The sequence below is a fragment of the Nomascus leucogenys genome, chromosome 1a (assembly GCF_006542625.1).
Source record: "Nomascus leucogenys isolate Asia chromosome 1a, Asia_NLE_v1, whole genome shotgun sequence".
NCBI lineage: Eukaryota > Metazoa > Chordata > Mammalia > Primates > Hylobatidae > Nomascus > Nomascus leucogenys.
Genome location: NC_044381.1, coordinates 17,372,312 through 17,398,975, shown reverse-complemented (window position 1 = coordinate 17,398,975; position 26,664 = coordinate 17,372,312). Strand labels below are relative to the sequence as shown.

The 26,664-nt window shown below is 39.3% G+C and overlaps 1 protein-coding gene across 2 annotated transcripts in view; it reads left to right on the top strand.

Moving 5' to 3' along the window:
• Positions 1-26,664, top strand: part of BNC2 (basonuclin 2) — a 456,158-nt gene that overhangs the window by 179,251 nt on the left and 250,243 nt on the right. The window contains exon 4 of one of the 2 annotated variants that reach the window (XM_030817343.1): positions 9,871-9,954. The exons of the other annotated variant lie outside the window; for it this stretch is intronic. Coding sequence (XP_030673203.1) covers positions 9,871-9,954 — 84 coding nt within the window. The remainder of the gene's footprint in view (positions 1-9,870; positions 9,955-26,664) is intronic. 2 annotated transcript variants of the gene reach the window in all.

Sequence of the window (26,664 nt, the reverse complement as noted above, 5' to 3'; positions counted from 1 at the left end):
GCTCTGTCTTTTTGTGAGGCAACTAATACCAAAAGAAAAGCAAAAAAGAAAGTCCCATGTATTTTACCATTTATAAAGCATTCTGTGGTCCACTAAGCTTCTCTTCTTAGCTTCTAAAGCTACTAGGTTTCAGGAGTAAAGTATGTTCAGTTTGGGGAAAAAATATTTTTATAAGATCCCCAAGGAAAATATAACTCCCTTTGACTTTATCTTCTCTCCACTTCCTGAGAACCTCAGTAACAAAGATGTTACTGGTAGGAGGGGTTTATATTCACTTTTTACCTGTCTGATACAGACTACTACAGCTTTTCATCTCCCCTAGTTCTCACCGCAGTTGAGATCCATGCATTTGGGATGGGGGTGGGGGGTATCCCTTAGAAATCAACTTTGTATGCATTTGCACATTTTTCTGTTTTTAGTCTGGGGTCCTCAGCAGGCTTGGAGGGGGGATTGTGTAGTACACAGTATGACTTATGTTTGACTTGGGAAAATTTTTCCTGTGTGGAACAGCAGGACTGAATCTGCTTTCTCATTTCCTTTCTTCTTTTAACATTACCTGTGTTCAAGCTTTGCATGCAAAGAAAACCGTGTTGATTCATTGATCTTCGACATGCTACATTATGAGCCTTGGCAGAAGGTAAAGGCTCCCCTGGCTCCCCTGTTTAGAGCAGCCGGAATTCCTCTGGTCTGTTGGTACCATCTGTGGCCTTCCTTCAGGCTCAGTCTTCATAGTAAGTCTAACTCATGTCAAGTGGGGCAAGGTGCTAGTCCAGAGTAATTTGCATCTCTGGCCAACCACTGTGCATTTACTCTAGTACTAAATGCCCATTGTATTTGTCCCTTAAACTGTGTAAGTTACTTAAGCTTTTTTTTTTTTTTTAAATCATAATTGGTTTAATGTAGGTGGTTCAGTGGGTAGTTTGTGAAGTTGAATTTTTGGGAACTAATATTTGCTCTTTCCCTTTCTGATGCCACAACACATTCTTCTATCCTATTTCGTTCAAATTCACTATTCTGCTTTTTTCACATACGTTTTTCAATCACCCTTTTCCCTTTGGTGTTGTTTAGCGAGGGAGGAAACCCTTTCTTTTTTTTTTTCTTTTTTGAGACGGAGTCTCGCTCTTTCGCCCAGGCCAGACTGCAGTGGCACTATCTCAGCTCACTGCAAGCTCTGCCTCCTGGGTTCACGCCATTCTCCTGCCTCAGCCTCCCGAGTAGCTGGGACTACAGGTGCCCGCCACCGCGCCCGGCTAATTTTTTTTTGTATTTTTAGTAGAGACGGGGTTTCACCATGTTAGCCAGGATGGTCTCGATCTCCTGACCTCGTGATCCGCCCGCCTTGGCCTCCCAAAGTGCTGGGATTACAGGCGTGAGCCACTGCGCCCGGCCCGAAACCCTTTCAATTTGTTCCATTTTTGTGCCTCTGATGAAGTAAGAGCAACTCAAACGGGTGTATTTTCTTCCTAAGTAAACTCTTTTCTAAAAAAATGCCACAGCCTCCCCCCAAAATAAAGCATTCAGTAGCTTGATGGTGATTACTTGAAGGCAGTCTCTTTCCTCATTAGAGGTAAATATATCTTCATTCTTGATTGCCTCGGAAAGGTAGGTAGAGAAGCTGAGTGGAGCAAACCCAATGGCTGAGTTCAAGTTGACTTGGATCATTTTAAAGTGCTTTTCATGTAAATGCTACAGTTAATGTCTGTCCCCACATAATTTCTTTCTAATGTTTGCAGCAGATGTGGAGTTGGCCTTACCACTGCTCAAGTTGCTTGCTCATTTTGGCTTTTTCTTGTAAGCTTTTCCTTTCCTGGCTTCCTTTCTTTTCTTTACAGAGTGAGATGTTGGGAGATAAGGATTTTATGCCTTGGTGTATGCTCCTTTTTCTTTCTCTCCGTTGTTTTAAGTTATATCTTTTCTAAAACTAAGTTATGATCTATAGAGCTTTTGCCTTATGGTTCCTTTTTGGTTTTCTAGTTTACATGGGCTAGGGAGCCTCAAACTTTAATGCTTGTCAGCATCACGTGGAGGGCTTGTAAACACAGGTGAGGGACTCCACCTCCAGTTCTGTCACAGTGGGTCTCAGGTGGGGCATGCAAATGAGTTTCAGACATGCTTTCAGGTGATGATCACAATAATCTTTGGCCAAGAAGCATGCCTTGGGCACTGACCGAGACTATTGGTCTTGTCTGTCAGTGTGCTGCCCACCCCCAGAGGGTTGGGTTCTTCAGATTTTATTCATGCATGTTCTCTGGAAACTCTTTACTTTTTAATAATTTATAGGCCAGGCTGCTAGCATAAGAGAACTCAGAAAATTACCTTATATTTTAATTGTGGAGGGGTTGGTTGCAGGAGGGGAAGATGTGCTGCTTCTTGCCACTCTCACCTCATCCCCCAGTGAAGTCTTTTCTTTTTTTTTCTGAGACTGAGTCTTACTGTGTTGCCCAGGCTGGAGTGCAGTGGTGCGATCTCGGCTCACTGCAACCTCTGCCTCAGAGGTTCAAGCGATTCTCCTGCCTCAGCCTCCCAAGTAGCTGGGATTACAGGCGCCTGCCACCATGCCCAGCTAATTTTTGTATTTTTAGTAGAGACGGGGTTTCTCCATGTTGGCCAGGCTAGTCTCGAACTCCTGACCTCGGGTAATCCACCCACCTCGGCCCCCCAAAGTGCTGGAATTACAGGCATGAGTCACCATGCCCAGCACCCAGTGAAGTCTTTAACAGTAAGTCTCTCTGAGCTGAGAGCCATCTTTTCAGTCATTCTAAACGCAGCATCACTCTAGGAAGCCTTCTAAAAGATGATTGAATTGGCCCTTGGCCCCTAAGTGAGACCAAGTGACTCTGTCTCTTTTTAGTTTCCCCAGTTGCTTATAATATTCCTTTGGCCCTCGTGGCTTGCTTTCCTTTCCCCCATGCGGCTTCCATCGTGGTCTCAAAGTTCTCAGCCCTCATTGGATTGGTATGCCATGGTGCTGCTTTTGTGGGCTGGGGGCAAAGTAGCGTTTACAGATATGCTATGTACCTACTGAATGCTTAGGTGCTTTACATGTGTCATCTCATTCAACCTTGCCAACCCTGCACAATGAATGTAAGTATCTTCATTTTACAGATGCAGGAAACAAGGCTCTGAGATAAGTAACTGAGCAACTTTACAAGATATTGCAGTAGAGATTTAAACAGAGGTCTAATTGCAAAGCTAGAACTCTTTCAGTATTACCTGTCTTTAAGATAGCTGGAGTTGAGTGTTGAGGATAGAAAGTAAGTTAACCTGGGTGTAGCATACTTGAAATTGCATTTAATGTCAGTTGTCAGAGTTGACAGTGTATTTGCCCATGAGCAACAGCCTGTGGTGTTCAATTTCCAAAGTAATGTATTACAAGAATGATTGCAAACCAATAGAAAATAATAGAATTCTGTACCTCTTTTTCTTAAATATAAGAACCCGCTGGGTGCTGTGGCTCACGCCTGTAATCCCAGCACTTTGAGAGGCCAAGGTGGGCAGATCACTTTAGGTCAGGAGTTTAAGACCAGCCTGGCCAACATGGAGAAACCCCATCTCTACTAAAAGTACAAAAATTAGCCGGTCATGGTGGCAGGCACCTGTAATCCCAGCTACTCGGGAGACTGAGGCAGGAGAATGACTTGAACCCGGGAGGCAGAGGTTGCAAGTGAGCCGAGATTGTGCCACTGCACTCCAGCCTGGGTGACAGAGTGAGACTCCATCTTTAAAAAAAAAAAAAAAGACTGGGCACGGTGGCTGACGCCTGTTATCCCAGCACTGTGGGAGGCCGAGGCGGGCAGATCATGAGGTCAGGAGATCAAGACCATCCTGGCTAACATGGTGAAACCCCATCTCTACTAAAAATACAAAAAATTAGCTGGGCGTGGTGGCAGGTGCCTGTAGTCCCAGCTACTCGGGAGGCTGAGGCAGAAGAATCGCTTGACCCCAGGAGGCATAGCTTGCAGTGAGCCGAGATCACACCACTGCGCTCCAGCCTGGGTGACAGAACGAGACTCTGTTTCAAAAAAAAAAAGAACCCATCCATGGATCTGGTACAAGTGACTTCATTCTCATTTTCTCCAATGCTAAAACCCAGGCAAAACAAGAATTGCAGGAAGTAAGTGAAATCTGTCCGATAGTAGGATGTTTTTCAAGTAAAGCACTAGCGAAGTCATTGAGAGAACTTTGTCTTAATTTCACTTCTGTCCATTTTTATCAAATGTAGAGGGAGACCGTAGTGATGGGCCTCAGTTTTCTCATTTAGAAATAAAAGGAGTGCAATGGAAATTTCTCCCCTTCCTTACTTGTCTGATGTGGGAATTAATAAATATTATGTGTAAAGCCCTTTGAGCACTCTGGAAGAAAGAGTCTATGTAATTTTAGCATTATTCATGGTCCATTAGGCTCCTCAGGGTGTCACCAGGGAAGAGAGATTTTTACCTTTTATCCCATATTTCACAGTATAAAAACAAGGTATTTTTGTTGTTGTTTGTGGCTGTGAAAATCTCCTGTAATTGTACCTGCAGAGGTTGCTCCTATCACAGAGCCCAGGGCACTGTTCTTTGGCAGCTCACCCCAGAGGATCAGCTCCTGAGGAAGAGCAAGAGTGAACCTTAGTGAAATAGCTCCTGGCGCCTGTGAGGGCATTGTGCCTGCTCCACCCCCGACCCTGGCATCCCCCCACCTCCGTCATCTTCTGTGTCTCTCAACCTGTTGCATAACAGAATCACATACTGATGGACTCTTTTCTGTTTTCTTTTATCTTATGCTGATTCTATAGTTCATTGCTCTGAGATGACTCCAGAGGAGATCTCTGTCTCTTTCAGGCACTGGCACCTGTCCTATCCAGTTCTTCTCCTGTAAAATATCCCCCATTCTTATCATGTTCCTATTGATACAAATCTGCCTCATCTGAGGACTCTATAACAAGGAATGTATTTCTGGTCATTCCATATTTGAAAATGGATAAATACTGTGTTTATTTATTTGAGACAGGGTTTCACTCTGTCACTCAGGCTGGATAATAAATACTGTGTTGTTTGTATATATGCATGTATGTATGTATGTATGTGAGACAGGGTTTCACTCTGTTACGCAGGCTGGAATGCAGTGGCACACTCATAGCTCCTTTTAACTTTGAACTCTTGGGCTTAAGTAATCCTCCTAGGATTACAGGCACATGTCACCACACCCAGCTAATTTTTCTTTCATTATTACTTTTCTTGCTGCCCAGGCTGGTCTAGAACTCCTGGTCTCCTGCCTTGGCCTCCCTAAGTGCTAGGATTACAAGTGTGATCCACCACATCCAGCTTGACACTGTTTTGATTTACCAGTTGCTTTCTGATCAGTGAGCAGTGGGTTCCTTCTTCGGCCTTAGGTTCTATATTCTTGGTCCTTCTGAGTCTTAGCCGGCGGTCCCATGGTAGAGAAAGTTTAGGCCCAGAATTTTGTCTCCTAGTTAAATTGTAGGCTGAAAAATGAAGATATAATTTAACTGCATACCCTGCCACGTAGCTCACCTTCCTGTGTTTCTGCTTTTGTATTCATTTATTTTGCAGCAGTGTGTTTAGCGTGCATCTTCATCTTTACAGTGTTGGGTAATTTGTTTATTTCTTTATCTGCTCTTTCTCACAGGGACTCCTGGTGAGCTTATTGTCAAATCTATTTCACTTAATGGTCTTCCTGAACTCTTTGTGTTATCTGAGTGATTTTTCCTCTTGCCGCTTGGCATTGTATAATCACTGAAATTAGACTGGAGTGCCATTGGGTCTTCCTTTTGGTTTGGAATCTGGCAGTGCTTATACCCTACCCATGTCTCTGAGGAGCCCTCTGATGGGGCTTTATTTCTGTTTATCTCTCTCCCTCTTTTTTTTTTTTTTAAACTTAACGTTGTATATCATTCTTTTCCAAGGTCTTTGTCCCTTCAACACTGCCAGACTGAAGCCACCAAAACACATACATTTCAGAACTGATCTGGGCTTGGGGCCAGCTTGACTGAGGAGACTGGAGCTCACATGGAAGATAGTTTGTTTATTTAGGCTGTGACTTTCATAGTGTCTATCAGGCAGATGCCTACCTGCATGTTTAATATTTAAAAGTAAAATGGAGATTTCAAGTGGACCCTGGCTCTGCAGAAGGCATCCCTGATTATGAGCCCTTTTCTTCGTAACATGATTCTTTTCTCAAGTTATCATTTCTGTGCCTTTTTTCTTTTTTCCTTTGTCCCCTTCCTACCACCCATTTTTCACAGCCATTCATCTTCAAATATTTTCAACGGTAGCTCCCATTTACAAACTGGAGCTTTTTATGTCTTCTTTTCAGAAGTCTGGTCCCTAACAGTTTTTTTTTTTTTTTTTTTTGGTGATCTCAGTAAACAAAGAACGCATGTATGTGTGTGCGTGTGTGGTGTGTGTGTGTAGGAAGCCTGCCATATTTCCTCCCTGCCCCACAGAAAATGTGTTTTCTGGAAGCCCTTTTGACACCGAAGTGAGTGCCCACTGGCCCTCCCTTGTTGAATTCTCCTGAGGGGAGAGAGAGAGGCCTTTAAACTTGTTGTCATATCTTTTGTTTCTGCTGGTTATACACAAAGTAAGTTGTAAATAGCTCTCTCACACACCATGATTCCTTCAAGGTATGTATGTACAGGAGAATAGATATGTACTCAGCCTCCACTTGCCCTGGGGATTTCAGAGGGTCCCTTTCAAGGCCTCTGACTTCCTGTTACAGCACTAAGATAATGAAATTTACATCAGTTGTAGACAGTTATTCCATAATTAAACCATGTGGCATAATGTTTAGAAATATTAGCTGAACGGTTCACCATTTTTTTTTGTTTTTAAGTTAAATGATTTTATTACTTTTAAAGCAACATATACAATCATACAAACAGAATAAAAAGTACCTGTAATCTTAATTACTGTGAACATTTTGGAAAATCTTTGTAGAACTTTGTACTATATAGTATGTCATTAAAACAGGCACTAGGTGCTAGCACAGAGGAAAAGTGGATAAAATGGAATTCCCCAAATCAGTTTAAATTTTATATTAAATAATGGTTAGGCACACCCCACATTTTATTATCCTAATTTACAATAGAGTAATAATAAGGGGTTAGACAATTGATATCTGATTTTTCTTCAATCATTTTTTGATTGCTTATGGCTGACTAACTTCTGAGGCTTCTAAATCAAAAGGTGGAATGAGATGTGCTAAATTACAACTAATTAGGTTATCAACTTTTATCTCTTTTGTATCTTCCTTAGTACGTTTTGATGAATTCAGAAAGAGATATGGTTTGCCTTTCCGTGTTGAAAAATTGCCCCAACTGATGACGCTGATTGTGGTGGATGGAGTGAGAGTGTGGTGTATTTTTAGACCATGAACCCTTCAGTGAACTTCATAAACCAATTTTGATTTGAATCTCTCGTTCCTCATTTTTTAGAATATGGGAGTCAACTTTCAAAGATTCTTATGTGTATATTTTTCTGCTCAGAAATCCTAGCACTCTAAGTTTGAAAATGTACCCACTTCCCTACTAGTTCCTTTTTGTGATTATGATTGTTGAAACATACTGGTAGTTTGCCACCGTTTCCTCCCAACTTACAGACCTTTATGTTTTCTCTTAGAAACTGTGTATTTCTAAGTGTCTCAAGTTGTAATTGCATGTAATTTTAGTTGTTTAACTTTCTTCTTCCCTCTTGAGAATGTTTATAAAGTGCATTCTGTGACTGTGAAGATAAAAAGAACTAGAAACTTAGTGTTTGTGACGTGTTCAAATAATCTTAAGGTAAGTAGCAATTTGTTTTGTGTATGTGAGATCAGGTGAGGTTTACACTTAATTTGCAATATATGGCTTACTGAATCTGCCTTAGTTAAGTCCCATTTATTGAGGTTGTATAAAAAGGTTTTGGGGGGATTCATTTTGATTTGGAATATTCATATTCAAAGGTTTTTTTCTTTTCCCCTCTATTGCTCCCTGGGGAGAATTACTGTTGCAGAACTCATTAGTGGCCCTCCATATGTCAGCTGAGGGGTAGAATCAGCTTTATTTCTATGTGTGACACAGCACAAATGCACAGTGTCCCCGCTTTTCTCCCTCCTGCATTTCTTTCTCATTCCTCAGTTAAGAAGACAAATTCCCTTTTTTGTTGCTTATGTTGTCCTAGACCAAGGAGCAGCTGGTAGGTCTTGATTTCTGTTAGCACCTTTTTCCTTTGTTGTCTTCTTTGTAATTTCTTTCATATGAAACATCAACAAATACCTCTAGAATGGATGCCACTAAATGTAGTTATTACACTTTTTTTTTAAAATTAACTTATTGGAAATATATTCTCAACCTTTCTTTTCTTTCTCATTTCTTAAGTTTGAATCCAGGTTTTGCAAATTAATAACGTGACTCTGAGCTAATTATTTACCTACTGTAAGCCTCAGTTTTTTCGTCCATAGACTGGAGATGCTCATACTCTGTAAGAGTGTTGAGAGGAAAATGCGGGTTTATCTACACGTAAGATGCCCCATATAGTGACTGGCGCATTGGCCTCTACGTGTGAAACTCTTGGGTAAAGAGTGGTTGTAAACTTCAAAGACAGATGACACTCTGTCCATTTCACCTTATGAGCCTAGTAAGGAAGAATAAAAGACTTGAAAAGAATGAGAACTGGACCTAAAAATGTTTGAAGCGTTGACTGAGTGCGTTTTTTTCTTTTCTTTCCAGTGATATTCACTAGTGAACTTGCAAGGTGGAGTATACTGAACGTTGTTTAAGTTTGGACGATTGTACTGATTTTTGGGTGAAAAGAAAGAGAGAAGCACCTTCTAAGCTAGCATGCATGGCTGAAAACTGATGTCTGAACAAAGCAAATTGATTAGCACAGATGATCTTAATTGGAGTTTTAAAAAAGTCAAAGAAAACAACAGAGGAGTGCTTTGATAGGGAAAGCAGACAAAGGTGAGATGATGCTTAGTTGATGTATTGAGTTTAGGGGCTAATAGACAGATACATGATTAGTGAGAGTAGTGTAAGTATGGAAATAATGAGGAACAATTAGAAATTTTTAAAAAGCAGAAAACATGTTTAGGTGGAATCTAAAACCTTGTTTAATCTTAAAATCTGAAATGAAATAAGCAAGGGACAGTAGGCAGTATTTAGGGATGATATTGACTAATTATAATAACTTAGTTTTAAAAAGGGATCTTAGTGGCTTTTAGTGTAGAATTTTAGATATAGAGAAACATTCATTAAGTTTTAACCTTTTTTTTATTATTAGGACAGATACATAAAACAAGGTTTTTAAGCTTAAAGATAACATGTTTAAATGAGTAACTATTAATAATAAATATTGATAAATAGAAGTCTGCCCGTGCTAGCCTACACCAGGAACAGGAAAAATAAATTTGAACAAATATTTTAAGAATGTAAAGGAACTTAAGCATTGTTGAATGTATTTTTTTTTTAATTCCTACATAAGAAAATTAAAGGAAAGAGGAAAAGAAAAAATTTATGTTACCAATGTGAAACAGAAATTATCTGTTTTAGTCTTTTCCCCTCCCTGCATTTCCTTCCTTCTGTCCCCCTCCTCCTGTCTGTGGATATTTATTAGGTGCCTACTGCGTGCTACATGCTGTGAATACAAGGAGGAACAAAATTTATGTTGCTTTTTTCTTCTTGGAATTTACCTTCTGGTAGTTAATAAACTTTGTTATATGGTATTCACTATATATTTGACATACTAAGTGTCACATACCATGTCAAGCCATGATGACCTGTTGCAGACCTGCAGTTGGGATTTCCTCTCTCTGTCTGGGTTGAGTGTGACTGTGTGCAATTCTCAGCAGCCTCCATACACAGCATCTAACGTGGCTGTATTCCCTCAGGTTCCATTGGCATGTACTGGCAGAGTGCTGAGGGCAGACTTCTGCCCAAACCTGGAGGAGCCAGACCACAGGCTGGAAGTCCAGGTTGGAGTCTTAACTGTTTTCTCAGCTGGGGGTGGTGTGACAGAAACAGTGGTCCTGGAAAGCCATTTGGGTATATCAGTGTCATCAGGAAAAGACAACCATTGAGATAGGTGTAAAGAGGGACCAGTGTAGTTTATGCGCAGCCAAAGGTCCTTTTCAGGATGCGTTGTCTGTAACTGTAGACCATTTGTTTGTTCAGTCAAGGAATATGTACATACTGTAGTAAGTACATGGTCTCTGAAGGTTGACTACCTAGAGTTGACACAAGTTGCTGTGAGACCTTTGGCAAGTCACTTAATTTAAGTGAACCTTAGCTTTCTCGTCTATAAGATGGAGATTTACCACACAAGGTGATGTTGAGAATTTAAAGCACCTAACATGTATTCAGCAGTTAATACAGGACCTGGCACGTAACAGGTACCCAGTAAATATTAGCTTTAATCTTCTAAGACTTTCGGGATATATGTGAGTAAGTCATGCTTCCTACAGTACGGTCTCCCAGCTCAGGAGAACAGCAACCATTCAACTGGGTGCTTTATAAGAAAAGTAGGACTTAATGAAATATCTCCTGTCTTCATGGTTTGGAAGATATGTCTTGTGGTGTAGTAGGAGTATATTAGCAAAGTACTTTTTTTTTTTTTTGGTGAAACTGTTGGATTGAAATTCAGTTCATTTTGTATGGTTTTGAGGCATTAGAAGTGATTTGGTGTATTGCAAATTAAAAATGTAAATATGACATTTTGGCTAAAGGCATGCCTTCATTTCCATGTACATAATAATATTTAAGGGATGTGTGTGCCAATGCAAAGATGCAAGCTGAAGTTTCAACATGGGTAGCATTTCCTAGCATGAGGAAACTCATACTTTTTTTTTAGGACCTCCATTTGGCTTCATTTTGTAAATTTTCAGGCGATGAGCATAGTGAGCTCAGTTTTAAAACATTTTTACTGATTTAGAACCACAAATGAGAAAAGAGAACCATTTAAAAAATGGACTTCTATGCAGTGAGAATGAGGGTGGAAGTGGTGGTAGGAGGAGGTTTCAGTTTTTATGGTACCAAAGGGTATGCCATCTCTAGCACCTGCTTTGGCCTAGGGAAGACCACCTGAGCTCTGCTGTGCCCCAAACTGGTACTGTCTGGGTGGTGTATCGCTGTGATACAGCAGAAAAGCAGGTGGGACGCATGAGACACAATCATGTATCTCCTAGTTCTAGAAAGCTAACAGCTTGTGTGTGACACGCAAATGCAGAGTGATGGAAGACTTTTTGTGGAGAGTAGTCTGATCCTTGACCTTTTTTGGGTAGGACGAGTGATGTTCTTCAAACACATCACCTGGAATGGTCTGTCATGGGTGATTATTGGAAATCTGTTTTTAAACCTTGAATTACAGTGAAAAGAAAAATGGGTTTTGCAGATGTGAGTGTGTAAAATAAAACTGGAAAAAAAAACCTGTTGAGTACATTGACATACTGTGGGAGAAAATGTAGAAAATGTTATATTTACAGGTTAAAGTAACATTCTGGTTGTAGATGAACCAGATTGTGGGATTGATAGTTCAGCAAGGACCTTGCAAAGAAGAACAAGTTCCTGGACAAAGTAATGAAAGTGATACTATTGGATATTCCTCATTGTGGATCATCATTTTGGTGGACTGCGTGGAAAGATTGAATCTGTTAAAAGATGATCAACTATGGAGAGTTAGTCAGGTAGCTGGGACCCACTTGAAGCATTTTTTCCTCTCTTCTTTTTCCTCTGCCTTCCTAAATGTGGCTTCTTCTGCACATTTTAGAAATACCTAGTACATATCCATATTATGTCTGCCATAATAAACTTGATGCTTGATATACTTTTCACCAGCTATCTATTTCAGGAGTATTTTTTAGTTTAGACTGCTTTCATTCTTGCCATGGCATGTGTCCTAGTCCTTTTTAAATTTTTTCCTAGAGAATGAGCCATTTCTTATTGTTCAGCACAGCTTTATACTCTAGGGAACTCACTATAGGACTTGCCAGTCATCTCCTTTTCCTGCTTGTATCATAAGCTTTCCCCCAGGGCTAGGCATTATCATCACTAGAGGATTTGCTGTTTGGCCTCTTGGTTCTGAGAATAACCTCCTGTATACCTCAATTTAGGAGCAACGGTTTGTTTATATTCTTTCTTAGAAGGGATTTTTGTTTAGACATACAGCCCTCAAATCTGGTTTACTTTTATATTTTAGCTGACATAAGTTCTCATGATGGGTGGAGCCCCTTTCTGCTCTTTGCCTTCTTCCTTTTAAACCTTTGCCTTTTATTCCTAAAATTTCAGATTTCTTAGCAGCTTTATTTTTCAATAATCCCAAGATCCCCTACTCTGGTCTATGAATGTATCTTTGGTTTTGAATGACTGTCATCCTTCAAGTCTGTGCCTGACTTGACTTTTGCAAGGACTTCTGCTGTGTTTTGTGTTAATATTGCTTGATTCAGAAAAATAACTGGAAATCAAGATTTTGATTCTCTAACTTTATTTACTTTCCCCAATGGCTTTTGAAGTGGGTACTCCAGTTTGGGAGGTTAACTGATGAATAGCAGCAAAGAATTCCACTCTTATGCAATCATCTTCTAAGAAATGGTTATTCTAATTTAGACTCTCCTTAATGGCTGATATTTTACTTTTATCAGAGAAAAGTTACTCTGTTCAGTTGTGCCTTATCATGTATTAAGTTGTTACATTTAGCTCAGCGCAGTTCTTTTCTTGGTTGGGAATTCAAGATGTGAGGTTTGACTCGGTATTTTTCACCACTGAAGTGCTTAAAAAATTAGAGTAAATAATGAACCAATATTTCAGTACTAGATTGGACACAATTTACTGTGATGTTTTATAAACCACAGACTCCTTTCTTATGTGAATGCGTGAAGGATCACTTTTTTTTCCAGACATACTGGGGTGCAAGTGTAAATTTCCATAAAATTTAAATGAGGTGCTTCCTGTAATTAATGAACAATTGTGGCTGCTCTCTGGTCTGCATTGTAATTAACCGTGATCAGGCTTGTTTAGTGATGACACTGTTCCTGTAATAATTTGACAAGCTACTGTGAATTTGCCAGGTTATTAAACAACCTGCAGCATTCACTTCTGGAGTCACGGGGATGAGCTCGGCTGCTGCTGCTAGTTAAATGCAGCGTAAGGGTGAACCAAAAGCTGCTCATCGAAGTCTGTCGATCACTGTGAACAGATTTAAATTCCTATGATGTTGGAGAAGTTAATTAATTTTGTATAGGGTGCCTTGAAAACTTTTTATTACATGATAAACCTACTGGGGCAAAGCTGGTCATGTTTATGAACTCACAATGAAGCCAGCAAATTCTCTATATTTTTTAATACCAGTATGAACTAAACAAAATCTGAAGTTCCCCTTACCATCTTATTAAATAGGTGTAATTTATTTTTTAAAAAAGGTTGTTTACTTCACAGATACATCCACAACATCCCCCCAAATAAAAGTTCACTCTCTCTTTTTTTTGTGTGTTCCAAATAGATGACCTTGTGCTAAACAAAGTCGTGTTGCAGGTAGAGCAGTCTAAGTGGACCAGTAGCCTTATATCCTTGGTCACCATTGCACCGGTCCCCCAACCCCCTCTTTCAGGTTAAGATCTGTTCAAAACGTTACTGTCTAGTTACTGTGGTGTCTTTCATTCAGATTCTGTTTATTGACTAAACCGCAAGGATTCCTGCCCAAAGTACCAGGCGGTCTATGCTTGACTGATTTTGATTTTCTAACATCAGCCCTGGGGTTTATTTGAAAAATGTACATACACTGCAGCTTTAACAAGTCAAGTGACTGCATGTTTTTGACCATGGAGTAGAGTATATCTGAAGATCATTAAATTTAGTGGGGGAAGGGAGGGGTAGAGAATAAGTGTAGTAGTCATTGTACCATTGCAGAGTGAGTGAGTGTGTGTGTGTGTTTGTGTGTGTGACACATGGTTTTTGTCTTTTCATCTTCTCCTAGAGCCAGAAAGTTTCCTGCAGTTCTCTTTCCAGCTATTGACAAATGATTGCCAGATGTGAGATCTTTGCAGTGCTCTTTCCCTCAGCAAACCTGCAGCGATGGGATATTTGATTCTCCCTTGCCCATTTCATCTCCTTTCCACATCTGCCAGGGACACACAAGCAATACATCCCTACATGAGAGTTTAAAGTTTATTCAGCTCCTTTTTCCCCTCCGATAAAATGTTTGGAGACAACAGAATGAGGTCCATATGACTCTCTCCTGACTTCACCGTATGAAATTAATTGTTTATTTTACTTATCTACCTCTCAGTAATTGAAGTATTTCATTTTAGTTTCGGTCCATGGAAAATTTGACGTAACTCTGGGAGTGCTGAGAGTTTCCTATTGTCTGCTTGCTGCAAGTATGCCACCATCTCAGCTTCCCTTTGAGTGCCTCAATTCTGATAAAAACTAGACTGTTGGTTTCACAGGACTTCCCAGTAAAGTAATTTTAATCAACAGCTGTCAAAATATTAAGTGTAGAGTGTCTGGTAGAATTCAGTAGTCATTTAGAATTTAAAAAGCCACCTAAGAGGGAGAAAATTCAACTTATTTGGTTTGATTGGTTTACTCTGTGTTTGTGTCCATTGTCAAAATTGATATGGATGAGGCTCTAGTTTTAATCACAATTAGCTTAAAAAAGAGAAAGTACACTGAGTTTCGGAGGAATCTGAAGTTAGCCTGTGTAGGCCACACACGTAACCACTAACATGCACAGAAGCCTTTTGCATCTGCTTGGAATCTGTATTGATACTGATTTTTTTTTTCTCATCTCAGTTTGAAAATATTTTCCAAAATGCCCTTATAGCTCATGTTCATAGTATAGGGTGGGCTGACACAGGTGGCCTGTCTGTTTTCCTATTACACTTTTTGGCAAATGGAAAGGCCCCTTATTCCCTGAATAAGATCAACGTTTTTTTTTTTTTTAAAACATTTAAAAAATAATCCATAAAATGTCTGCCACATGTTCTCTAGTTTATGGAAATGTTTTCCAAATTAGACTTGTGGAATTGGATTCTTACTGTAAAAGTATCAGTGTGTTTACTATTTCTGCTACCTTCTTAGCTACCTGTGATTATGTGAATTTATATTTTTATATGAAATTTAAATGAGGAATATAATTATTATTTCTGAATTCCTGTACTGAGAAAAAATTTTTTGTTATTAAAGGAGGTAAATGATTATACCCACATCAGAATCAACATAGAAAAAGTGTGAAGTCTGTTTTTCAATATTTTCTTTAAAAAATTAACAAAACGACAAACAAAGCTAATAAGAACAACAACAAAAGCCCCTGAAAAGATTAAATCCTCCTAAACGTAAGTAAATGGCGGAAAACCATTTACCACAAGTTGCCAAAATGTTGTATGTTTCTATTGGAAGTTTTTACTGAATAGGATAGAAGATAATCACAGTTGAACAGGAGGACAGTGATTTCAAACTGTTTACCCTTAAAAACAAGATGAAGATCATGATGGAGGGGTTAAGTTTAAACAACACTCCCCCTGTGCAAAACAAAATTACTAAGAACCAAACAGATCCCTGTGGAAAAGTTTATATGATTATTGTTCTGACTTTCCCTGAGGACTGACGCCATGGTAGGCACTCAGTGGGTGCCAGTGGTGGAAGGTGGAGGCAAAGAGCCCTTTCATAAAACAACAAGGTTGGGAACTCCTCTGGCAGGAGCCAAGTTCCTCCGAGTTTAGATCACTTCACATAATTTGCCCTCGCTAATGCATTTGCTGGTTTCTCATGCCTTTCTGCCTTTTCCTCTCCATGGTTACTCTGGGAGGCAGAGAGGTGCTAAGCAATGGAGGTGTCATCCGGCCCGCGCACCTAGGGAATGTCCTTCAGAGGACGACTTGTCACCAGCCGTCAAAAAAGAGAGTGGCTTTGTGGTCTCCGAACATCTGGCAGTGCTGCACAGGAAGCTGAGGGGGTGTCATTAATTGTGATGAAATAATTTAAACCATCAGGAATAAATGAGGCTGTTAAGCTAAGTTCAGATTCCATTTGCCGTGCACATGTGTCTAGCAGCCTGTGTGCAGTTAAAAAAAAATTGAATTATATTAGCTCATGAGTAGAAGTGAAACAGATACTGTAAATGAAACAAGTTGCTGTATAGTGATGACATCGTGTTGAACCATTTCACAGAGTTACAGTTTTTAGGATCACTATATCAAAAGTGGTATATTATTTAATGAATTTTTATATTATAAAACACTCCTACGGTATGGCATATAGTAAGGACCAGTGGTTTATGGGTAGGTAGAGAGGATGCGTAGGTGGATGGGTAGAAAGAAGCAAGCCACCAGGTAAAGGTGCAGTGAGGTGGGTGGGAGCTGTTTTGCCAGGCTGAACTGAGGCACAGTGTACCTTTCTATAGAGTCTGGCTGTGATTGCAATATTAGGTGCCCTTGCTCTGTGTACATAGTGCAGCTTGGAGGACAATTTCTCTCTGATGACCAACTATGAATGTTCCTGTGAGAGCTTCTGACACTTTGGGCACATCTGTATTGTTTTCTTGGTATTAAAAACAACTGTCTTGGGCGATAGAAGATTACTCCTCAAGCAAGGGAACATATTTATAAGGCTTTGCACAATCAGTGAACACTGATTTCGATTGTAATTTTCAGGCACTATGGAAGGAGACATCTCCAATTTCTTTACAAAGGAAAAACTGTTGGGTTTGGAATGTCAGGACAACTCTGAGGTTTTGTGCACTAAACGGATCAATGGTGTGTAGGTTCCAAAGTATATTTGTAAAATAAAAGCTATTCCTTTACACACAAGTGAAGCTTTCAAAGTTGAACTTTTATGTAAAAACAATCATGGAAATTTGAAAAAAAAAGAGAGAGAGAGAGAGAGACTGTTACTGTTTAGGGACAGAAAGAATTTTTAAAAAATTACTGGAGAAGTAATCCCTCTGTCAGAAAACAGATACATGGCCAGGCGCGGTGGCTCACGCCTGTAATCCCAGCACTTTGGGAGGTGGGCGGATTGCCTGAGCTCAGGAGCTCAAGACCAGCCTGGGCAACATGGTGAGGCCCTGTCTCTAATAAAAAAATACAGAAAATTAGCCGGGCATGGTGGTGTGTGCCTGTAATCCCAGCTATTTGGAGGCTGAGGCACGAGAATTCGGAGACGGAGGCTGCAGTGAGCCAAGATTGCACCACTGCACTCCAGCCTGGGCGACAGAGCAAGACTCTGTCTCAAAAAAAGAAAAAAAGAAAAAGAAAGAAAACAGATACAAGTGATTGTCTGGAACTTCGGCAAGCTTTGGACAAGAGTTGTTTTGCTAAAAATATTTTATCTCCCTTCACCCCTTCACCCCTTCATCCCTCCCTTACCTTATTGCCTTTCTTATACACTGTCACGTGCTGCCTCTTTTCTTCCTCCTGTTTCTCCATTTTCTCTTTTCCTTTCCATTATTCTCAATTTTATTTTGCATCCTCTCATTTTTGTTACAGTTGATTCTCATCCTCTACCATCAAAGAAAGTGAAGTGCAATTCCATTTTCATTTATAATGTTGGTTTTCCTGCTACTAGTTAAAAGATTGAGATCTACAATTACTTAGTTTGTAAAATTATAAAATTTAGGTTACATTTTTACATAAAGTTGTGTGACCATTGGTGCATTTTTTAAAAGAAAGCAGTTGAACCTTGATTAAGCTTTTTAAAAGGAATGCAGAACACTCATTGAGTTATCCTCTTCCCTGGACCAGAATGAAATTGTTATTGGTGAAAGTCAGCTAGAAGTTTGTGGCCCTGGGTTACCCTCTCCCTTTGTACTCTGGACACAAGAGGAAGACAGTCAGGTTGAAACACTTGTGTTTCCCCTAACTTTAGACATGTTTGAAGTTTAATAGCATGACCAGTAGTCAGGATATTGCTACTGTGTGTGTGTGTGTGTGTGTGTGTGTGTGTGTGTGTTTGAGACAAAGTCTAGCTTTGTCGCCCAGGCTGGAGTGCAGTGGCGCGATCTTGGCTCACTGCAACCTCCACCTCCCAGGTTCAAGCAATTCTCCTGCCTCAGCCTCCCGAGTAGCTGGGACTACGGGCATTCACCACCATGTCCAGTTAATTTTTGTATTTTTAGTAGAGGCGGGGTTTCACCATGTTGGCTGGGCTGGTCTCGAACTCTTGATCTCAAGTAATCCGCCAGCCTAAGCCACCCAAAGTGCTGGGATTACAGGTGTGAGCCACTGTGCCTGTGTTTTTATCTTTAAAATTTATTTTAATTGATGGATAGTATAGAAAGATGAGTTCTTCAGCCTATCTCTTGGCACTGTTGGACAGATCGAAGGAGACTGTGCCTGTGTATTAGCTTTCGGCTAATAGTGAATGCATTGTTATTACTGTGTAAATTACTTTTACTAGCTTCTGGTGGCCAAGCAGATCAAAATTAGACAGAATTTTTTTTCTGAAATTTTCACATATCTTGAAAAATTAAGTATTATTCACTAAAAACAGTTTTATAATTTTTCCTTAAAATAAAGAATCTAAAGTGAACACAGAAAATTTTGGAACAAGATTACTATGTATTTCTTTCTGTCTTTCTTAATTCGCATTCTGTAACACATTTGTTTCTCAAAACAAATAAGAAGGCCTGGCGCGGTGGCTCACGCTTGTAACCCTAGCACTTTGGGAGGCCGAGGCGGGCGGATCACGAGGTCAGGAGATCGAGACCACGGTGAAACCCCGTCTCTACTAAAAATACAAAAAATTAGCCGGGCGTGGTGGCGGGCGCCTGTAGTCCCAGCTACTAGGAGAGGCTGAGGCAGGAGAATGGCGTGAACCCGGGAGGCGGAGCTTGCAGTGAGCCGAGATCTCGCCACTGCACTCCAGCCTGGGCAACAGAGCGGGACTCCGTCTCAAAAAAAAAACACAAAAAAAACCCAAAAAAAAAAACAAAAAAGAAAATGATAATATATTCAACAATGACTTGTGCTTTCTTTCAGAAGTGTCTTAGTAAATATTTATAGGGAAAAAAACAGTTCATGAACTTGCTTTTTTTTTCTCCTCCCTTGTTCTTACTTTGGTGTGGTGTGAACTGGATGCCCCTACATATTTTCGAGACCTTCTTTATTCTGCTGCTGCTGTTAACTTAGCATCTGCTTAGGCAGCATTAAATTTGTGAATTCCTGTGTCTTAGGTTCTATGTTTCAGATACATTGTGGATTAAGTAAACTTTGGTTGAATGGCCTGAGAACCTAACTACATTTCTGCATTCTCTCTCAATACCAATATTTCTGTGAGAGAATGTTACCTAGATTTTGGACAACCGACTTAACATAAGCTGTTCATGTTGGCAACTGCCAGTATTAATGTAAGAAGTATTAAATAAGATGCTTATGTTTACGTACGTTCCTAAGCCACAGCAGCTTCATAGAAGAAGGAAAAAATAGAGAAAAACAAAATATTTTAATTCTTGGCTTAAATAGAATTATGTGTTTGTGTTTGGGTGTGTGCCTATGCATGGATTTTGTATGTACATACACATGTCATATATATATATATGTATATACCCATGCTTTTATATGTTTATAAGAATAGCTAGTGATGTTCTGTTCAAATATTTTGTTGGAGTTAGTCATAATTAATAATTTAAGAGCACACATTCCCCCCTACATGTACACAAAAGAAAAAGAAAAATTATTTTGTTTGAGTAGATAATGGAATCTCAATTTGTGTTTTCAATTCTTTAGGATCAGTATTTTTTCACATGTTTTCAAAATTAAAAGCTGGAATTGATTGATTGAGACGGAGTCTTGCTTTGTCACCCAGGCTGGAGCACAGTGGTGCAATCTTGGCTCACTGCAATCTCTGCCTCCCGGGTGCAAGCGATTCTCCTGCCTCAGCCTCCTGAGTAGCTGGGATTACAGATGCACCCCACCACACCCGGCTAATTTTTTTGTATTTTAAAATACGTAATTTCACATGGGTAGCTGAGATTCACCATGTTGGCCAGGCTGGTCTCAAACTCCTGACCTCAAGTGATCGACCTGCCTTGGCTTCCCTTGTGAGCCACTGAGCCTGGCCAAAGCTGGAAATTACTTAAGTTATGTAACCTAATATCTTTACAGATTTGGAAACTAAGGCAGAGAACTTTTAAGAGTTAACCAAAATCACGTAGTTAGTAACACACTCTTCATTGCTGATGTGTCAGAGTCTTTAAGATACAATTTACTAGGTTTTATTCCTTTAGAGTTTAACAAGTATTATATAACAGTATTCTAAATTTTTTCTTTTCATTGAAAATTAGGCCAGGCACAGTGGCTCATGCCTTTAATCCCAGCAGTTTGGAAGGTGGGTGAGGTAGGCCTATCATGTGAGCTCAGGAGTTCAGACCAGTGTGGGCAACATGGCAAAAGGCTGCTTCTACTAAAAATAAAAATACAAAAATTAGCTGGGTGTGGTGACATGTGCTTGTAGTCCCAGCTATTCTGAAGGCTGAGGCAGGAGCATCACTTGAGCCCGGAGGCAGAGGTTATGGTGAGTCGATAACACATTACGACAACACCACTGAACTCCAGCCTGGGTGACACAGTGAGACTTAAAAAAAAAAAAAAATTAACTCAGTTTAGTCCTTGTTTTGTATAATCCAAGTGGACATAAATAAAGGATGTAAATATCAGACCTAGGTAAAGGTGAGGGAAAGGTGAAGAAGAATGCAAGGAGGCTACATTTTTAGGCACTGTAGTAGTTGTGTTGGCAGGTTTCCCTATGAAAATAGCAAATATTCCTGCACTGTGTGTGAAATGTGCTAACTTGATGCTAAGAAATGGAATATTTGGGTCTTGCTTTTATTTTTTCCCTTCTATTTTTCTAGTGTCAGTTAGTTTAGAATTTGGGTGTTGCTCAAATGCCGATTCTTAAACTTTAAGAATAGGAAATATTCCCATCTAATAATCTGTTTCAAAACTACCATTATAGACAACTGAATAGTGGAATTGCCCAAGAACATAAAAGTGTAAATCTTTACTGTTCATTGAGTGCCAGTGGAGAGCTTCAAGGAGCATATACGCAGACCAAGTCCCCTTGAAATCAATGTTATATAAACCATCTTTAAGTGCCTTTTTGGGTATGGTACTATGTTTGCATCTTCTAAGAAGTGAGCTGAATAAATAGGGTCTTTGCCCTCTAGGATTTTATAATCAAAAACAGATGATATAGCTGGCATCTGTTATTGTATTAAAGTCCTGCAAATAAACATCGATTAGATCCATAAATAAAAGTTTCATATCAAAGACAAGTAAAAACCTTTTTGCTTGCCTGATTAAATAAGTAAACACACATCTTCATCCCTACACTGAGACTATCCATGCGAGTTGTAAAATGACTAAACTAAAATAATCATGACACCAGGATACTCCTTTAGATTGTTATTTTTTTTAGGGGTTTTAAAAGAGTGCTGACATTAATGTGATGTCACTGATGGTGTATTATAAGTGGGTCTGGATTCAGAGATGTTTTTGTCTTTCTGGCTAGGAAATTGGGATTAGATTAGTTTTCCTCCATCTCTGGAATTTCTTTATTTCTAACTATTCAATGGTAGTACTTGCTTTTATAAACCAGCATTCTAGAGGACAGTTTAAAAATTTTATCCAGACCCTCACTGTGATTAGAAATCATTTATTTTTAAAATTAGCTGTCCCCTAAGCTTCTGGGAACTGCACTAAAACAAAGATGAGGATATAAAATTGATGCTGTAATGAAATGAACTTATATATCTAAAAGGCTTTGAGTGGAATATTAGTCCGAAAAGGCAGGTTCAGAACTTTGGAATGAACAGTTCTAGTTGTACGTTTGAGTAAAGCTATACCAACTAAAATTAAATGTAAAATGTTGGCAAGAGAGATAGGTATTGAGTTTGATAAAATATTTTCTTTCTGCATGCTTCAATTTTAGTGCAAGGTATTATAACAGTCACTTCATTTTTTAAGTGTAGGGGAACTAAAACAGCAACATTGGGGAGACTAAACATGAACCCGTCTCAAAGTTCAACACATTAAAAAAATGGCTGTCCTTACTGCAGTGTAGGTGTCTGGCTGTGTAAATTAAAGCATGTGGATGCAGAAATTAATTAGAACAGTCAAAGATATAAATCAAACTTATTTGGTACACTGATGAAATGAGCATTGTTTATAAGATTATCTTGTTATTTAATCTATTCTGTATAAACCTGGCTGGTTAGCCTTATGAAGTAATAATACAATTAATGTGATGTGATGATGGTATACTTTTTCTCGGTACAGGCCTGATCCTGCATATCTTTCTTGACTGGGACTTGTGTATATAGAAGACCATAAGAACTGGAAATTTTAATTAGCAAGAATGCCTCCACCTCTCAGTTGTGTGTGTGTGTGTGTGTGTGTGTGTGTGTGTGTTTTAATCTCACAATGTTCCCTGGGATTTTTATTCTTTTTGAACCATTCATCTACTCACCCTGGAAGAATGAACTGCTTTCAGATGTTATTTCCTCAAAACTGTGCAAAGTTCATTATAAGAGCTACCTGCTGTCTTCCAGCTATACTGTGCTGTGCTACTGGGTCTCAAATAAAGAGAAAATTTTACTTATAAATGAAACCATTAGGAATTTCTTGAATAAACAAAGGTTTTTCTCCCTTTGATATGCAAAGGAATTTTGTTTGTAATTATTAGTCATATAAGTCTATGTCTAATACATGCAAGCATCATTCGTTATCTTTTATATGAGAATGCACTCCTGTCACCTAAAGAGCAGAAAACAGATACACTAAGACAAAACAAAGTAAAAAACCCCCCAGAAACTAAACAGGGATTCCAGCTCATAGGAAAATAGTTAGCGTCATTATTTACTATTTGATTCAGAATGTTTGCTTCGTGTTGTTTACCCTGCTTTGTTTCCCTGTCTCTATTCCTTTGACTCTGTGAAGTTGGTTTCTTTATGTCCCCAAATGAGAACTTTGTTTTTGGAAAGTTAAAGATATAGATTTTATTTACCTTGCTCTTAGATTGCTTCACTACTCCATGATGTTCTCTTAATCTTTAACAGAATTTGGTGACAGTGTCCAATAACGTAACTAATAAATTGTAGGAAAAAAATGTCACATGTAATCTCTCTTGTAAAACCTTTTATGAATGGAGCCTGATGGCTGGAGTTTGTTGTTCCTACTTAATCTCATAAAGAGAATGGATTTAGAACAATGTTCTTTTAGGATTATGCAGAGGGTAATTATGAATGTAATATGATAAAATTGTAATTATGATTTCGTTTTGTCCTGAACAGTTAGGCTTTTTTGCTCTGGATTGGTCTATAGTTGATGTTAAACATTTTCTTTTTTTTTTTTTTTTTGAGACGGAGTCTTGCTCTGTCGCCCAGGCTGGAGTGCAGTGGCACAATCTCTCCTCACTGCAAACTCCACCTCCCGGGTTCACGGCATTCTCCTGCCTCAGCCTCCCGAGAAGCTGGGACTACATGTGCCCACCACCACGCCTGGCTAATTTTTTGTATTTTTAGTAGAGACAGGGTTTCACCATGTTAGCCAGGATGGTCTCGATCTCCTGACCTCGTGATCTGCCCGCCTCGGCCTCCCAAAGTGCTGGGATTACAGGCGTGAGCCACCGTGCCCGGCTGATGTTAAACATTTTCAATTTGACATGTCAGATATTTGGATGTATTATTTTAAAGATCTTTTGTCTCATCTTCATAGGAGTGCCCCAGATCTCCCTGTTTCACCTGTGATTATCTATGATGCCATAGCAACACCCCTTGCTGTTAGCAGAGTATGTATTATTTCTGTGGTTTCGTGAATCAGTAACCACTAAAAGATTTGTGACCAATCACCCAAGAATGATTTGTTCAGAGTTTGCTTAATGAGAGAAACTGTGGCGTAAGACAACCTCACAATGTATGTACAGGTATATTTTCACTGTTACACTTGGCTCTGTTCTAGATTATGCAACTTGGATTTTCAGTCATTGTTGAGCTATGTAGATATGTTTGGTGGAGTTTGGGTCTATTTTTTGTAAGCCTTTCAGAACAGTACTTGTCAAACCAGTGTTAAAACCGGGATCTGCTGACTGGAGCTCAGGCATATGGTGAAACAAGATGCCTTCTGGGTTGAAGAGGTGACTGACGGTGGGCCAACTGCTCTCCTTTACTTGCCAACCAGAGCCTGCTTCTCAAATCTCATGGGAGGCAGGCTTCAATGAGCTGAGTAAACAGTATGAGCTCTATGTCCAGTTTCTATTTTGGAAGTGATGCATAGGACCAGAGCTGATGAGAAACTCTGGGATATAGTCTAATTTTCTGTCAAACAGAACCCCTGGTGATAAAGGTAAAGGCTGATTTGGGGTAAAGGCACTGTACAGAGATTCTCTCCTGAGTTTGGCTTTTCCATGGGCTGCCTGTTCTTTTGGGTGTGAAAGGCTAGATGTGTTCTCCAGCCTTTCTGCACTTCCCTAGTTCTTTTCTTTTTACCACTTATCCTTTCCTTTTTGCTGTGACTTATTTCAGAGCTTCACCTTTTCCTTCATTTTGGTACAATCAGATATTATTTTATCCATACATTTTAGGATATCTTTTAGGAGGAGCCTATGTAATGTGGGCTCTTCTGTAAACAGTTGAGAGAGTGACTTGCATGAAGGAATTCTGTTTAGGGAGGATCCTAGAGTAGAAATGAAGGACCAGGGAAAACCAACACAAAGATGAATTACTGAGATGATCAGTGCCACAACTGATGGGTTCTCATTCTCACTGAGGCCTTCCAAGGAAATATTTAACCATTGGCTCTCATTTCCGTTGATCTGTATGGCCGTCTGAGCATGAACTTCCCACACTTTGGCTTGTGCATGTGCGTCTTGAAATTGTCAGGAAGCATGACTCAGGTGGGGCAAGCTCAGGGGAAGGTGCTAATTAGCGATCAGTGGGGGAAGTTGGTTCATGCAGCTAGAATAAGAGACATGACGGAGAGGATTTTTGAGTAGTCCAAGGAACCCATACATTGTTTTTGGATTTGGTCTAAAAACATAGAGAGCTCCGGAGTATTTGCTGTTCTGAATTTCTCTTTTCTTGCATTTGTTGTAGTGTACTTCTCAGGTGAGTTCAGGTATACCTTTACCATCACTTTATTACTTGAAGGGATTGTTTGCATTTCCTTCAATAATTTTATCTTACCTCTTGGAACATTGGTCATTCACCATTAGGACCAGAATGATCTAGAATAGGTAATGCATTTCCCTTTTATTAACACAAGTCTACTGCTTTATCCACACTAAAGCATAAAACATTTATATCCTATATCCTTGATTTTGGAGTGGGAGAAAGTTGTCAGCTATTCAGCCACTCTTAATATTCTTCTTAAATTGGCTGGATACAGTGGCTCATGCTTGTAATCCCAGCACTTTGGGAGGCAGAGGTGGGAAGATGACTTGAGCCCAGAAGTTCAAGGTAACAGTGAAGTATGATTGCGCCCTGAATTCCAGTGTGGTTGACAGAGCGTGATCTTGTCTCTAATATATTTTATTTATGTTTATATTCTATATATATTCTAAATTGAGTTATTTAGCAGAATTCTGCCACAGGGTAATTTGGCTCTTTCAGATGTTCAAAAGTAGACCCAAATCTTTACTGGGATTTTCCAATGGTCCTAGGAACCCCAATAGGTATAGTTAATGCTTCTATTAAACCATGACATATGATAGATTAGTGAAGATTTAGAGAACAGTGTAAGGAAAAACTAAAAATAGTACCCAGTGGGATCGAAACATTATGCATGCTTTCAGTACTTATTTGATAGAAGAATCTGTTTCAGAAACCAACTTCTAACAAAAGCAGTTGAATTACACAATTATTATATGTTTTTAAATTGTAGTTACATATTTTTATTGGAGTCATGGTCCACAATTTATAAGGTTAACTATTATCATGGATCATGCAGAGGAGATGAAACCACATCAAAGTTTCCTACCATCCACTCTAAGCTGCAGTTCAAGTTTCTAACACGTTTTGCTTCTTATAAGTGGATGAGCTGATCTTAATTTCTTTTTCTGTGGTATCTGATTTCTTTTCTTTCTGGTTGTTTCTGTTTAAAGAAATATGTACTGCTTATAGGAATGATAATTTAAGCAGGTAGAGAAGAAGTAGTTCTCTATTTGTGCAGGTAGGTGGAAGGAACACCTTGCAAATGCATAACATAGTATCTCACATACTTTAATTCCCTCAATAAATTATTGTATTTTAAAGGTAAAAGACCAGGACAGAGAAACAACAGAGGGCCTGATTCTACTAAGAATTTATAACTGTTATAAGATCCTCAACCAATTGGGAGTCGCTGTCTAGTGAGATGTGCATCTGATTTGCTCTTTTGCTCCAATTCAGAATAGCCAGTACTGTTTTCAATAAAGGAATAATTTAGTTTACTCCACTAGAACTTTCTCTTGGTCTGAGGGAGTTGGATAGTTGGATTATTTGAGGTTAACATACCTTAGCACCTTTAGGGCAAAATGTAACCTAGGGGTGTGATAGAATATGCCATCTAGAGGATAAGGAGTTTTAGATTATATGGAAAATTACTCCCTTGGTGGGCTCTTCAGGAACAATTTTTTATCTTGTGGTTGGTCACTTTCAATATATGGCAGTTGCTTTCCATTATATTCTCAGGCTCCAATCAATATGTACAATATTATGCAAC